The 16,884-nt window shown below is 43.9% G+C and overlaps 1 protein-coding gene across 1 annotated transcript in view; it reads left to right on the forward strand.

Annotated features, from left to right (window-relative positions):
• ETV5 (ETS variant transcription factor 5) overlaps positions 1 to 16,884 on the forward strand; it is a 57,407-nt gene that overhangs the window by 11,613 nt on the left and 28,910 nt on the right. The window contains exons 6-7 of the mRNA XM_037027532.1: positions 14,046 to 14,175; positions 15,084 to 15,371. Coding sequence (XP_036883427.1) covers positions 14,046 to 14,175; positions 15,084 to 15,371 — 418 coding nt within the window. The remainder of the gene's footprint in view (positions 1 to 14,045; positions 14,176 to 15,083; positions 15,372 to 16,884) is intronic.

The following is a 16,884-nucleotide window of genomic DNA, read 5'->3' on the forward strand; positions in this document are numbered from 1 at the left end:
TCTTCTTAATCCCTGCTCCGTATCCTCACAACCAAAATGAGGCTGTTTGCATTTGTTTTGGCTGTAAGAAGTTTTTTTCTGAAATATTTCCCGTGCTATAAATTGGCCCTTCCCTATTAAAAAAGAGGACAGGCCTGGGCAGATTGCCCTTTTGTGAGAGAGTCTGAAACCTCTCAGGAGGTAACCCTAGATACCAGCTGTGTAAGAGGATGCTGATACTTGTGTTCCTCCAGAGGGGCTGAGGAAGACTTCAGCTTACATAAACACTTTTCAGCCAAGTACCTGGAAATGCTTTGTAATTGCCTGAAAGGGCACTTAATGAGGGTCTTTTATACTTTTCCCATAGAAAAGGTAGAACAGAAGAGGAGGGATGTCTCTTCCATGTGGCCGCCCTCAGTAAAGACCAGGTCCTGGGATGCCTACCCTAAATTTCCTAATCTGAATTTTGGTAGAGAATAATTTAGTGGTGACAAGTTCACCGTGCTGAGGGATATCTCGAGTCAGAACACTTCTACCCTTTCTCAACTCCTTTCTGACTCCTTTCCTTCCCGTCCAGCCATGGAATCTTATTTCTTTGAGGAGTAAGGAGAAAGCAGCATAGGTTTTAATGTGCAGTATTCTGTATTTTGACAAATATTAAACTTAGTCCCTGCTTCCCAATTTCCATTCTGTTGAAATAGGAAATAATTTCTCTTTGGCTCTAAATGTCTCCAAAAGTAGAGAACCCCCATGCCTTATGTTTCTTTCTGTCTGTCGCAGCCATGGCACCATGCTCTGCACCAGCCAGTACTTGGTGAATGTTATTTTGTACCCTACCACATTCTCTATTATGTTCCCTTCCCACCCCATCGTTCAACAGCCCCAGCACCAACCTCTAGCTGGTAGGGAAGTAACTGTGTAGAGTGTCTTGAGACCTGAGTTCTGAGAGTCCTTGGGATGACCTCAGAGATGAATAGAAAACAACTCTTTAGGGCTCTTTCTCATTTTCTGATTCTTCTTTTAAGCACACACACCAGCCAAGTCTCCCCAGGCTGCATTTAGACTTGGTGCAGCGAATGCTCTGTTTCCCAGTCAGCGTGTGCTGGAGACCCAGCCACGGTTTGCGCACCCTTGACGGCCGATGCACCCTTGCCAGCTCACCGGGTGTCCGCTTTCAGGAGGACGCCAGAGGTAAAGGGAGTGCTTCCTGGGAGACGCCGATTCCTCCAGCTTGAATCTTCTCCTGTCAGATTTTAAAGATGAATTTTAAATTTGAAGATAAGTTTTTCCACAGTGCTTAAATCCTATTTCGGATATTGTTGACACTTTCTTTAATGCCAGTTTCAATGAGAATTCTTTAAATTGGGAGTAAATTACAGAAGGGATGGTAGAGAAGGTTTAGGTTTGCTTTTTTCCCCCATTCAGGGAAAGTGCGCTGTTCGCTCCTCCTGGTGGTGTGCTTCCCAGTGAGCAGCCCGTCGTGGTGAAATCTGGGGTGGTTGACGTGAAGCCCGTAGTAGAGGAATCCGTCCTGTCATCTGGAACAGAATTTGAGGGTGGGGCTCTCCTTAGACCTCTTTCTGACCTGTGAAAATTAAACATAGTTCTCTATTATGTTGGTAAAGATTGGATGTTAAAATTCTTTGAATAGCTGCCCCAAGAAAGTAGTTGGTAGGAATAACACTCGCATCCTCCTTTTGGAGTGATCAGGCCAGTCAGTCACCTTTCCCTCTTGCCAGTGTCTTAAACTTGAAAGGTAACCAGTGCCCCAGGTGGAGGCAAGGTCTCTAAGCTGTAGGTCTAAAAAGATCCACCTTGTGGCAGTCGAAAGGGGGAGGTGCATTCAGAGACAGAGAACCACTTATTTTTACCTTGACTCTCCTCATGGTCTGCCCTGTACACTCAGACCTTTTACTTGGCTGTCAAATGCTTCAGTTTCTCCGTAGCCTGCGAGTTTTGGGGTGCGACACTCTTCATGCGATTAGGATTCATTCTGTACGAAATAATTTATGAAACAGCTCCGTATCTCTTCATACTCAATTTCTAACTCTAACGTTCAAGGCCTCCGGGTTTCCATTTTCAGAATCCTTAAGTGGCAATCCTGAATTGTTAGGAGAAATGAGTTCTTTGAAGAACTGTACAAATCCAAGCTGTTGCAAACACAGTTCTGAGGTGTGGAGAGTGTGTACTTGAAGGAAGTGAGTCTGAAACCAGTTTATCTGGGTCAAAAAAACCCCCAATCCTCTCTACTACCGTTGGTATTAAATTATCTTCCTTAATTGATAACAGACTTTTGTTTGAAAATGACTATTTGAAAGATTTGCAGTACTAAGAATAAGATGCAGCTATTCTGTGATAGACACTCATTTTTACCCAGTTCCCCCTGATTTAGTATGTAGGTGGCTGTCTCTGACCTACATGACCACTTCCTTTGGGAGGAGGAGAGAAGGCGTATTAATACGAAGAATCTCTATCCTTCTATTTTAGCCAGACTTAGAATAGAAACTTTTAAAAATCACCCGTGTCATTATTGTTAGTACTGTGATAGAGGTGAAGAGAGGACAAGACCAGTATCCCAAATGCCGTTTAGCAACTGGCCCTCCCAGTTAGTGACCAAGGACATGACCAGCCAAATTCTTCCCTGATGAACTTGCCCTGGGACCACAGGTCGGCTGAAGGACCCTGCTGCTCCTACAGCAGGGCAGTCTGCCTCCCTGTGCATAGACCCATTTTTATCCTGAGCCCTTCCTGTAGCCCTTTCGGTTTGGAGGGGTGGAAGCAACTTCCAGCTCTTGCAACTGAAGGTAAATAAATAGCCTTGAGGACCAGTTTTGCTCTTCCTGTCCAAAGCTATCTCCTCACTGTCTTTTAGGACCTGGGGGTCATCCTGGACACCCATGTTGGTATTACTCATACCAACATTTTTTTCCTCTCAGGAGGGACAGTGAACAGGTAGGGGAAGCCTTGAGCCCCCAGGAAGGGAAGGGCACCCTCCACACACATTTCAACTGGTCAGCCTGAATGGTACTATCCCCTCTTTTGGGCGGCAGTTGTACATTGTACAGTGACTTCCCACATTGACTTTCATGGGGAAATTTAGCTTTTTATCTTCTGACCAGTAGTATTTCAGGTGCTGATTTGATTCTGAGATACCATGTGCTGGTTCTGCTGGCCAGCTGCTGCCATTGTTGAAAGAGGCGAAGGAAGGAGGAGGGAGGAAAGGAGGGAATTTCTTGTGGGGTGGTGTAATCATTTGGCCGGGACTAACAGAAGCAAGCCTCCATATCACTTCCTTTTCTCCCCATTATATGAAGCCAGTGGATAATGTAAGCATTACGGTTCAAATAATACAGTGTAAAGCAGTGTAAAGGATGCCCCCCACAAAGCCTCATAAAGTATAGCCCTCCTGTCAAATCAATGCCCCATTCTCACAGATAAATTAAAATCCCTTTATAAGTGTAAAACCATGTTTTCGTCTTTAGCCAGAAGGGCTTTGTTTTGGGGTCTAATGGAAGCTGCAACCTGGGGGCCCGTTAAGCTGGAACCGCTAAGGTGCTTTGGTATCTTTGGAACTGGATTTCTCCATTGTTGACCATGTCTTGTCATATAAATTCCCCATTTCAGAGAGCAGTAAGGGCATAAAGTACTGTAACACCAGCCTTGTGGAAACAAAATTTACAAACACTTCACTCTCCAGAGCCGATGTGGACACTGCAGCAGCTTGTCATCGAAGCACCAGTCCTATGGACAGACAGCATTTCCCCTGAGAGAGATCTACAAGCCGATACATTATCCGTGACTCTGCCTAGATCCGTGTTGCCTGAGTTGGTAGCAGAGATGTGAGGTTATCTAAGATAAACAGAAAATGGAAGAGAGGCTTACAGAGCACAGCCTCGTGGTTTTAACTTCTCCATGGTGTCTGTTCTGTTGTCTAATTTTCTACCAGGTGGGAGAAACACTATCACTAATTCTAATTCCTGTATCCTGGGAGAAATTCCACTGCCTTTGCAGGTGGCCTCTGAGAGATGTTTCCTGTACCACTCTCCGCTAGTGCTCTTTCTTTATACAGGGCTGGGCGAAAGCAGGTTTGTAGTTGTGAGTGTGCAAAACACCAAGTTCAACCTTATATTAGTATTTATTTATTTATTTATTTATTAGTATTTATCTGTACTGATTGCTTTATTATTGTTATCATTTTGTATCCTTCCTTATGATTTGTTTTTGGGTAATGATGACTGGTAATTTCACTACTTTTGCCCTCTGAATATTTTCAAGGTCAGGCCAGGTTTTTTCTAAGCTCCTTTTCCTCCCTTTAATTTCCAACACTTACATTCAAGGCTTCTGGGTTTTCATTTTCAAGATACTGAAATGATCTTCTGATGACCCTGCTGGTCCTGTTTTTCTACCATCCCCTTTGTGAATTGAGAGAGGGTACTTTGGAGACACAGTCTCTACACTTTCCTTCAAAGTGCCTTATCATTTTTTAACAGAAGCTCACAGACACACTGTTCCTGGGCTTGTCCCAATCAGGTTCCACTTCTTGAGTTTCTAAATGCTTGGTATAAATTCATCTACTCTTATGGGCAAGGAAGATGTCTTCTCCTCTCACCTCCTACCACACTGTTTCAAGGCCTGGCTCTAGTCTCATGGTTATTATTTCAGTCTGGGATTCCCCAGCCATTTTTATGCAGTCATTAAGACTAAATCTTGCGCTTGGGTTGGTCCTGTTCCTATACCAATGTAACCCGAACCCTCTCCATTGAATCTATCTTTCCCTTAGTTTATGTCATAAGTTCAAAGTCCTTTTTTTAAAGCTGATTATATTACCACAGGTTTCTAGCTCTCAATTATGAAAAATAGCATGTTTTTTGTCTATACACCAACTCCTAAAGCCTCTCTTTTGCTGACTGTAGATTTTTCCCACTGCACAGGAGAAACCTGATTCCTGGAGCCAGATGTTCCAGGAACTAGCTTTATCTATTGCTAATTTGGCTCTTTTGTTATTTATTGTACAGATGATATTGACCATATAGGAAGGACTTCTATAATTGTTAATTAATGAATTCTGCTACCTCATGGTTGATCCTAAACCCTAGGGCCCTGAAATATACTACCAGGATGATAGTCAGTCTTTTAGTCCTTGCTGAGAAACAGGACAAGTGGGAAATGACCTGGAATAATCAATACCATGACCCCCTCCACATCATCCCCAATCCCCACCCCCAGTCCATCACCACGAATAATCACTGTTCTAAAATTCTGAATACTGCTGCTGTGTTGGTCCTGAAGCGATCATTACCTGTACTTACTAATAGCAAATTCCATCCCAGAGCAGAAGCCTTGCTTTCTTCTTGTAGGATTCGGCCCAGTGCAAATTCAGCTACCCTTGCAGTTCAAGATTGCAGAATGAGCCTGCCCTGAAATTTCAGCCCCTGCATGTGGTATGCTCACCCAAGTGTTGGCTGTACCAGATGTTTATCACGTTTCCCATGAGTTGCATGGCGAGCCTTGATTCCACACCAGAGTCCTGCTGCCATCCTTGATTCCCAGAATATTCTCCAATCCAGCATAATTTCTTTAACACAGTTTAGGTGTTAAACTGTGTTAAAGAAACACAGTTTTTCAGCTCCACGTGCCTTTCTGATCTCCTAGGTTGGTAAGCTAGGTTGGACCAGTTGGAGCCCCTAGGAACTCTTGTGCCATTTTTTACCTAAGGCACAGAACACCAGAAGTCCAGGCCACGCCCCTTTCAAGCTTTTGACCCTGGCCCTGCTCAGCCTTTATGCACAGAAGGAGATAGACCAGCTGCTTTGGAGGGAAGAGCATGAAGGAGAACCTCAAAGAGCAGAACTTGAATTTTGCAGTTTTGCCAACCTTCGCAGGTTGGCGATGGCTGCATTGTAACCTGCTGAGGACTCTGCTAGCTGTTCTGCTGGTGTTCTGGACCTGTTGTGCACAGTCACAAGGGGTGGACATTCTCCAGTTTCTTTCCAAGGATGCTTTGTAGTCCTGAGTCGGACGTATTTTTTAGTTCTGTTATGTGTATATTAACGTCTCTGTGGAATTACTGAGAGATTTTAGTTTTGTTGATTTTATAAGATGGCTGTCATTTTGCCCAGGCAGTGGTACAGGTGGCAGTGGGCGATAGTCATGGCGTTGGGAGCAGCAGCTTCCATTTTGTCCCCATCTCCTTTCTGAGTGGACCGGAACTGCCTCCCCGCTGCCAAATTGAGAACCACTGGCTTGAATGTCAGAGCATAACGAACATTTGTCCTTGTGTGATTTCAGATTCCTGGAGCGACATTATCCAAACACAGTAAAGATACAGGATAAACAGGACGCCGTCCTTTCAGTTTGGTGATAGGCCAGGGGCGACTTTCCTCACGTGTAAACGCATGGTTCTGAAGTATCCTGGAGATGGGAACATTATACTTGCTTCACAGATTTATTTTTAAAACATATTGCTACGTCGCGTTTTTCTTTGTACAGATTTTTTTTCTTTCTAGGCCATTTGAAGGCAAGTTCAGACATTCTGACATTTCACCTCCGAATGCTTTAGTGTGCCTCTCCAACGATTAAGGACATTCTTCTACATAGCCTAAGAAAATTAGCTTTTATTTACTACTATTCAGAATTCCCCAGCTGTCCCCCAATGTGTTCTATAGCTGATACTGATACTGTTTTTGATTTAGGATTCAATGAAGAACCACACATTGCATTTGTTGATATGCCTCTTCCATCTTCTTAAATCTATAATAATCTGACTTACGTTTTTCCCTATAACGTTGAGGGTTTTTTGAGTTTTTTTAAGAGGCCTGGTTGGTTATTTTGTAGTTGTTGACTCTATACATCCTCTAAAAATGTACCGTAAAGAGATGCAGGTAACCTACAGGAAGGCTGGTCTTAGGTCTGGACATGTGTTGTCAGTTCTCTCACGTCTGATATCCCTGTTACTGTGGTGACCCTAAAACACTACTAAAAGCACAGAGTGAGTCAGATAGAGGTGCTTGAGTCAAAGGTAGTTTGTGTTTTGAGGGGAAAGCTTTTGAGGGACTCATTTAAAAAATGTTTAGCACATCTTACTAAATAACTGGTTTTATTATTTATGGGTGATTCTTTTTACTATATTCAGTTTTTTAAGTGAAAGGATTTTTAAATATTTATTTACTTTTAGAGGGAGGAGAAAGGGAGGGAGAGAAACATCCATGTGAGAGAGAAACATGGATCTAATCCGTTGCTTCTCGCACATCCCCAGTGGGGACCTGGCCCGTAACCAAGGCTTGTTCTCCGACTGGGAATCAAACTTGTGACCTTTTAGTTTGTGGGATGACATCCAACCCACTGAGCCACACCAGTCAGGGCTCACTATATTCAATTTTTTAATCTACTCTTACATATCTTAACTGTATTAGATATTAAAGAAAATGGTATATTCCCCTATACCTCCTCCAGTTCTTTTAGAACTCGTACCCCCTAACTAAATTTGACAGCATTTCAAATTTTTATTTTTGGAAACTCTTGCCAGGCTGAATCAGTGTTAACCATTCAAACGGGTTTGAGTGTGTCTGTTATTTGGTTTGGAAATCCAAAGGCATCTCCTTTTCCAGATGTTCTTTTTTTTAAGCTCCAGGTCCACTTACTTTATCTCCCTCAAAGCTCCGTGTTTCCCCGAACAGGGGATCTTATCCTTGTCATTCACTAGTGCTGCTGTAGCAATTTACAAAGAATATTGAACTATTAGGAATATATTTTATGCTTAAAATGAATTTCTAATCTTCTCAGCCCTAGAATAAAAACATATTTCTGACCTCTTCTGATAATATGGTACAACTTAAAAAATAAACTTCATTTTATCTACCTATTTGAGCTTTGTCTCAAAATGTGTCCACAAAGGGGCCAGAGCTAAGGAAAGACAGCAGTGTATTGGGAAGGTGGCCTTTGGCTTTGTTGTACTCTTCAAATTGAAGAACCCATGTGACGCTGCGTCTGGCGACATAAGCCCTTCTAATCTTTGGCAGTGGGATACTCTGACAAGTTAGGGGTTCATCAGAAAAGCCCCGTCTACCTTCCAGGTATTGTCTTCAGTTCTGTTACCAGTGTTATTTTTATATTCACATCTCCCTCTGCTTGATGGTCTTTCCCTCCGCCATACCAAAGAACAGTATGGGCAGATGTCTCGGGCGCCTCCGCTCCCACATTCTTTTTTTTTTTTTTTTTTTTTACATTTTATTTATTTGTTTTTAGAGAGAGGTGGAGGGAGGGAGAAAAGAGGGAGAGAAATGTTGATGTGTGGTTGCCTCTCGTCTGCCCCCCCACTGGGGATGTGGCCCATAACCCAGGCATGTGTGCTTACTAGAAATTGAACCAGTGACACTTTGGTTCACAGGCCCGCGCTCAATCCACTGAACCGCACCAGCCAGGGCCACCCCCACATTCTTGAACTAAACAGCACATATTTCTTAGTATGTAGGGAAATGGTACAGGTGAGGAGAAACAGTGAGCTAAAGCTGGTGGCAAGGGAGTGGTTAGCTAAGGGATAGACCTTCGGTTTAAGATTACGGCTCTGGAATTTTGAGAAGTCTCTGACCACAACTGCCTACGGTGCACATCGTGTTTGTTCACAGTGCTGTGGGAGGCTCTGGAGATGTAGGCTGGCCCCTGAGCCACAGCCTCATGGACATGCCATTCTGATCAACTTCCGCAGGAGACACAACTTTCCATGTAAAGTAAGAAGATCAGGGCCCTCGAGTGTGACCAAATAAGGTCTTCCCTGAGGTCAGGCCTGCACGGCTGACATGGGACAGACAGTCGGCACCAGATGAAGGTAGTGAGACTGAAGAAGGGAGGAGGAAAACCCCCAAACAAAATCTGAAGGACGGACGACAACCGGCGGAAGGCTGGCAAAGCCTGCGTGTGAAGTGGGGGAAATGAGGATGGACTTAGTCTCCCCCCCTCGAACGGCAGTGTAACTCGAACGGCAGTGTAACAGATTGGCAGTTTCTTTAACACTCAGAAACAACACAGCTATGTGCCGTGTATATTCACAATGAAGTCCGTGACAAATTGCAACATTGATGATTATGAAATACCAAAGGAAAGGTTTAGTAGACAAGGTGTTTTTGTCTTTCAAAAAATTTTTCTTTTGATTTAAATAGTTCATCCTAACATTCAATGTGTTTGCCCTCGTTTTGATCCTTGGTGCTGTAATGGTGAAAGTCACTGCCGGCAGTGGCATAGGGCAGCTTCCTTGGACAGATTCCGCAGGCCTGTATTTGTGGCAAGAAACAGATTTTGTCAACAAAGGGAATCATTCTTTCTCTTGACTGGGCCAGTGTCTATTTTTCTTTCATTTTAAAATAATTGGGTCGTTTCTTTGGAAGACTTCTTCTATACCTTCAAGGAAGAAAGATTTGCTGAAATTTTAGAAATCCTGGTAACTATTAACTCATTGATACTATTTGACCAGGATAGGGCTCCTTTAAAAAAAAAAGAAAAGAGCCCTGGCTGGTGTAGCTCAGTGGATTGAGCTCGGGCCTGCGAACCACGCGATCGCAGTTCGATTCCCAGTCTGGGCACATGCCTGGGTTGCCGGCCAGTTCCCAGCAGGGGCCAGTTCCCAGCAACGGATGCACGAGAAGCAACCATACATTGATGTTTCTCTTCCTCTCTCCTTCCCTTCCCCTCTAAAGATAAATAAATAAATATTAAAAAAAGAAAAGAAACTTAATTGAAATAACATATAGCAATCATAAGTATACAGCTTGATAAATTTTTACAAACTGTATAAGCATTTAGATGAAGGCCCAGAATACGAGAAGAACTCCTTGTGCTTTTTGAATGGGCAGTACCCCCAGACTTGGGAATAACTTCTGTCTGACTTTTAAACACCATGGATTAATGTTTAGGGAGAGAAAGAGAGGGAGGGAAACATCAACGTGTGGTTGCTTCTCACGTGCCCCAACCGGGGGACCTGGCCCACAACCCAGGCATGTGCCCTGACTGGGAATTGAACCTGCAACCTTTTGCCTCACAGGCCTGCACTCAGTTCACTGAGCCATGGGCTACCCGCCGAAGCTAATCCCTTTTTAATGTAGTCTTTTTTTCTCAGATTCCCTCTGGGAGGCAGTATGACAGAATGACTAAGAACTATTTAGGCAACAATCCCAACTAATTAGCTATGCAACCAAGACAGATTTCTTACCTTTTTAAGCCTTGATTTCCCCATCTATAAAATGGAGACAGTGGAAAAATAGCTTTCTCATTGCATTGGGAAGATCAAATGAAATAATATATGTGAGAGCAACTTGGCACAAAGTAAATGCTGAAGGGTCTGTCTGGCTGCCTCTTTCTTGGTCTGTCAGCCTTGTTGTTTCCCAGGGATACTAGTTCTTACCTATTTTCCCCTTGTTCTGGAGCATTTTCTTTCAGTTAGGTGCAATGTGATATTTTTGTTGTGTTGAAAAAAAGTTTTATGTCCCCTCTTTTTAATGTACAAAGCGGGTGTGGGAAACACCCGCCACCTCTGTCAGTGGGGGAGACGACTGAGATGATAGTGGGGAGTCCTTGCCTCCTCTCCCTTCTCTCAGCAGCAGCACCAAGACCTTGGGCAATTCCTTTCATTCCTTTGGGCCTCAGGGGTCCAGGTCGACCAAGGTCAGGGCCTAGATTAAGTGGACTGTGAGGCCCTCGTCTAACTCGAATTGTTCTCTGAGAAGATGCTGAAAGTCCGATTCCTCACTAAATTATACCTGCCATGAAGGGACACATTTGTTTTGCTTATCATCATACCCCTCGCACCTCCAGGGTGCCTGGCCCACACAAGATGCTCAGCAAGTGAGTGACTGAAATCTTGACGAGGAAGGTGGTTCATATTCACCAGGAGCTGTTGTCACAGCAGCACTGGCTTCAATGGGCCCTTCTTCTTAACTCTGAACTTAAACTCAATGTTTCTAATTGTAGGAAATATTCATCAATGCATATGTCAACTTTTTTAGCATTTCTTTTAAAACTTAGGAATTCAGACTTCATGAATTTCTTAGGAGTTCATGATTCTTTCTCAATTTCAATTTCTGGCTGTGCTGTATACTCCTAGGTCTCTGTCGTCATTTAGTAAGTGGCCTGTGTGAAGGTACTCTATTTTTGAAAGCACAGTGTATAACTATACAATGTCATAGCACCGTTTGCAAGGTGCTGTGCTATTTTCTTTATTTCTCAAGGCAACATCACACACCTCATTTACCAAAGAAGAGAAAACTGAAAGCAAGGAGCATTCCTTGGGCCGCTACATTCCTGCTTTAAAGATACATCACTTTGACTAAGACATGCCAGAGTCAGGCTCCTTCACACGCCCTCTGGCCCGGCAGCCCCTTCAGAGAGCTGAGCCTTCTTTCTTACCACTCACAAGGTCCCTAATGGCTTTCCTACCAGTGATCTGTGAAACTTTTAATTCTCATTCATGCTGTGCTCCATTCCCTTCTTTCTCATTTAAATGGTTCTTCCTGGGGAAGAAATATTTATGACTAACCTTGTGCCTAGCCCGGTAGGGTAGATGTGGTTAAGAATTAATTGGAAATACAATCCATTTAGTCACCTACTGTCTTAGTCCAATCAGGCTGCTTTAACAAAATGCCGTAGATTGGGTGGCTTATGAAAACCAGAAATTTATTTCTCATAGTTTTAGAGGCTGGAAGTCTGAGATTAGGGTGCAGGCATGGCCGAGTGAGGGCTCTCTTCGGGGTCTCAAGCGTCCTCCCGGGGCTCTGCCCTCACTACCTAGTTGCCTTCCCAGGTTCTCTCACCTCCGCACACCATCATGTCAGGCATTAGGACTTCAGCGGGTGGACGTGGGGGGACACAAACACTCAGAACGTAGCGCTCTCCAGCTATTTCTTCAATTGCTCCTCATGTAGAGAACATAAGATCCCAGGTCTAAGATAGTTTGAGGGCACAGGAGGTATATAATTTAGAGCTGAAGTGGTGAAGTACTCACTGAGAGTACTATGTAGATTTAAAGAAATCAAGTCATCAGAATTACAACCCTCATATCACTGTTCCTGAAGCCATTATAAAATTTTTCTTTTCAGACAGCTTTGGTGTTAGTCTGTCCCATCAGCAGAACTGGTCATTTTTCTAATAATAATATGAAAATGTCAAGGCAATTCTAAAACCTGAAATGAGAAAATTGAATAATACCATAGTTGCTTACTTTCTAAATTTAGGTCAAACAGTGATTATAAGTTGTTTTGTTTAAGAAAAGTAGACTTTTTGAGGACACGGAACCTTTGTTTACACTGAGGCATACTCCCCTTTACTTCCTATTTTTGCCAAAACTTTTATGGCAGAAGGTTGGTAGAAGAGGCAGAGACAAGGGGGCAGCCCTGGGAAGCACCATAACAGCCTCTGCACCAGGGAGGTGGTTTTCTGTGTCAAGTTGTCTGACTCTCCTTTCTCGTTTACTAACATTTTAACAACAACAGGCTTAGCCATTTTCTGTGTCTGAATGTCTGAAAACACTCGATAACAATTGAGACTTGGCTGCCGTGATGTCACCATCAAAAAATCATGAGAGAGGCTCTAATGACTTCTAAATATAATCTGCCAGTTCTGAACTTAATTTCATGTATTTGGGAATAGCAGTTGGCATTATGTAGGAAAGAATTATGAAAACCTATCCTTTCCAGTCAGTCACTGGCAGGACTTTGCTGTATAAACTTGTCATCTGTGAGAGACTCATTGATCTCATTTGTTCACTTCTGAGACCAGAATTCAGGGTTGGGGGAGGCGCCAGGAAAACCTACCCACCTGAAGGTCGTTCAGTCTTATCAGACCAAAAAAGGATGATTGTTTAGCCCTAAGCCGACTTAGTTTAATCACTGAGAATTAACCAAGCTCCTGGAAATATTTTAGGAGTAAACATTGAGTCAAGCAAAATTTTAGCAGGTTACCAGGGCACTGACTGCGGTTGCTATTTAATGAGACCTTTGATATACTGGACAGTGACTGGCACAAAGGCTTAACTCATTCTCCCCCGCCGCCCCCAAAATAGCTGGACAAAGTAGCAATTCTAATCTAGAACCAGAAGAAAACAGCCCTCTCTTAGTGCAGCATCTTCGGAGACTGCCCCGCTTTGGGTAAAATGCCCCCTCTAAAGTGAGTTAGCCAGCTCCTAGGTAAAACAGAAAAGGCAAACCTGGTTCTGCTAAGTCTCCTTGATCTGGAAAACTCTTGTTCCTTTGCCCAGTCAGAAGCACGTGTGGATTATGCAGTTGACTCCCAAACGTGAAGCAGCAGCTTTGTATGCTATTTCGTCAATGTAAGAACAGTAATTGGCACCATCCGTGAAAAGATTGGTTCTAAAAACCTGCTCTTCCTGGTTGGTCACTAAGAAAGGCAGACCTAAGCACAAAGGTTTCCAGGACATTCCCTGTGTATATGTAGCTTTTTCTAGTCTGTGGCTTAGTTCTTGGTTGTTTTCTTTTGCTTGTAAACTTTTTGAAACACCCCTTAAGTATCTCTTCCTTAGACCTGATATTTTGAGTTGCTTGAGAAAGGACTTTTAAAAAGTCATGTATTTAATTTGTAAATATGCCTCTATAATACGAAATGTATTTGCCAGAGGAATTTCAAGCCTTTGGTAAGCTAATGTGTAATGTCTCCCAATATATTTTTGGCTGTTTATTCCTTTTGGGATACAAAATTCTTCATGCCTGCAATTCTTGGTTTTCTATGACATTGCATTTATGGGGTGGGTGCAGGGGGGGACCATCACCTGCAGGATTTTTGAGGATTTCAGAGCCTCTGGGAAGGAGACTAACGCCAAAGAAATTTGGGGAAAAGACTTGGCTGATGAAAGTGTCAGATGATGGATGATTGCTGAGTTCACAGAGTGTTTCACCAGTTTGAGATGGAAGGCTCTGTATTTAAGTGTTGGACGTTCTCTGGCCTGTGGCCTGACATGAGTTCCCAGAACAATCGGCCGGTTCCAGGGTTGGCAGAAGGAAACATTGTGCTCCCTGTTAACCGGCCATCCTCGCTCTGTTCCTCCCTCGCCCCTCTTCTCATTTCAGTGGTGCTTCATGCCCCACCACCAACCAAGATCAAACGGGAGCTGCACAGCCCCTCCTCCGAGCTGTCATCCTGCAGCCACGAGCAGGCCCTCGGTGCTAACTATGGAGAAAAGTGCCTCTACAACTATTGGTACGTGGAGCTGGAGAAGGCCGACCAGAAAGTAGCCTTCAAGCTGTTTCAAATATTACTCAGCAAATCACTCAGGACAGCACACTCCATCTTTCCCAGCAATGTAGTCCTCTAGGTGTAGGCTGGTTCAGATGGGGCCTTTGTGCTGAGTGTGAAGGGCAAAACTGTGAAACCGGCCCCGGGGGGTGGGGAGGCCGAGTTGATGGGGTGCTGAGTCCCCCTGTGGGAACAAACCTTGAATACTAGGATATTTGATCTGTGGCTTCAAGGGAGGGAATATGTACTTCTTCGTGTCTGTCATATGTTAATGTGAACTTTAAGCACCAAAAAAGTAATCTTCGAATCAGAATATATGAAAAAGCCCTGATGCTTGTGCCCTTTACTTAAGAATATCCAGGCCCCAGGAATGAAGCTTTAATTTTGAATCACTCTTTGCTCTACAAGTTAAACATAGGTCAGCCTGAAAGGGGGAAGGAGAAGCGTTGTTAATTCAAGCAATGTTACAGCAGAAATTTTTCTTGAACAAAGATTCTGACTAATTTCTGGGAACCCTGGAATACCTGGGAGAGGGACTAGAAAACTCCCAACACATAAATTCTCCCCCCATCCATCCACCTCTACTCAGACATACATGGAGAATTCTGTTGGAAGGGGGGAGGAAGGAAACCGGAAGCCGAAGCTAAAATTATCTTTGAGAAGAATCACTAGAAGTGTTAAATAAGTCCCTGTGACGCAGCGTGTTTGTCACTTTTCAGAGGTACAAATATTCCCTCAGGGCTGCCAGCAATTTAACTATGTTAATGCTGTCATTTCCTGGCAACGAGTTCTGCTACATTCTGCTGGACCTGATGACCAAGCTAATGGCTTCATTGCAGCTTAATGGTTCCTTCTCTTTTTCTTGTTTACAGTGCCTATGATAGGAAGCCTCCCTCTGGGTTCAAGCCATTAACCCCTCCTACCACCCCCCTGTCACCCACCCATCAGAATTCCCTATTTCCCCCACCTCAGGCAACTCTGCCCACCTCCGTGCACCCTGCTGCAGCTGGCCCAGTACAAGGTGTGGGCCCTGCCCCCACCCCTCATTCACTTCCAGACCCCGGACCACAGCAGCAAACCTTTGCGGTCCCCCGGCCACCACATCAGCCCCTGCAGATGCCAAAGATGATGCCTGAAAACCAGTATCCTTCGGAACAGAGGTGGGTGCTGATCTGGGCTTCCTTTGCCCCTCCCCATTTCCTCATAGGCAGAGGGGAAGCAGTTAGTCACATTTACCAGGTAACTGTAAAGTCCTCATTCCTCGGAGGCATCTTCTGAGGTAAGACTGATAGTAATGTGAATGTGATCTATTTATATACATCACCCTGTTCTTGAGGTACTCCAAATGGTTTGTAGGCATTATGACATCTTTATGAAGTAGAAACTGGGAGATCATTGGTACTGTGGCCCCATTACACAGCTAGGGAAAGAACGACTTTCCCAGAATACATGGTCTGTTGACCCTCGCTCAGAGAGGTTTCCTGACTGGATGCTAGAATTGAACCTTGGTTCGTGCCGCACGTAAATACTTTATCGGCACTTTACTTACATATTAGGGAAGCTTGCTGGATTATAGGAGGTATCATTACTCATCTGATTGTAACAGATTTTAGCAGTTGGAGGTTAACTAAGGACCTTATTTATTTATTTATAACTGTCTACTTTTGAGAGAGAAATCTCCTGGTTTCACTCCAGGTAGTTCTACATTTCTAATAACGGAAATTAAAGCACCACGAGTAACTGGCCCGGAGTCATTTATTCATCAGACCAACTAATGTGTGAAGGGAACCTACTCCGCCAACACCAGATTTGGGCCCCATTCTTCTAAGCCTGTCATCTGCCGCGTTCTAGTGGATGCCTTCCGTCACATACAGTGTTTGGGTTTTTTTTTTAATTTCAAGTCTCTCTGGGATAAGGACATAATGTAGGCACATAGTTGTCAGTTAGGTTACCAAGGGCTGCAAGATGGTGACCATTGTGTTCCCTTTCCATTTTTCTTGCCCTGCATTGGGTGGGTGTGAGAACCAGAGGCAGGAGAGGAAGAATGTTTGCGAACACCTTCCCCAGGCCTGGTCCAACCCAAATGCCTCCCAGTGTTTACTCAGAGGTCGCTTTCTTTATTTCTAGGTGAAATGCAGAAAAACATTAGCACTCTTAATCTGGTTCTAATCCCCTTACCCCCTTGCTGTGAATGTGGCCATAAAGAACTACATAATTAGTCTGGTTAGTGTTGATTCCCTAGTGAGGCCAAATGCCACCAACACCAATGATACACAGGGCCCAAGGGGTGAGCATCCATTGGGGGCTGGCTCACTAGTGGGCGTCCATTTGACAGAGCTCATCCAAAGGATGCGGCCACCACTGAGCTTTTTGCCCATTATTACCTTGTTAACAGCCTTGCACTTTTTCAGGAGAATTTGGAAATTTGGATTTTCACATAAAAATTGCAGGTTGCCTTTTTTAAAGTTGGCAAGTAATTCAAATTAAAAACAACAGTGACACTTTGCAGACTAAACAAAACCTCGCTGTGGGCAAAATTACCCTGCAGGCCTGCCAGTCTGCAAAAACTCAGGCCTGGATGCCATTTTTATTCCAATTGTTTTTTGATTTTGTGCTTTTAAACAGCATCCTCCTGATTTTCTGCAGGGATTATTAATTGAAGGGGAGGGATGG

Source organism: Sturnira hondurensis, unplaced genomic scaffold (assembly GCF_014824575.4).
Source record: "Sturnira hondurensis isolate 20B ecotype Veracruz unplaced genomic scaffold, ASM1482457v3 Scaffold0019216, whole genome shotgun sequence".
NCBI classification, from domain to species: domain Eukaryota; kingdom Metazoa; phylum Chordata; class Mammalia; order Chiroptera; family Phyllostomidae; genus Sturnira; species Sturnira hondurensis.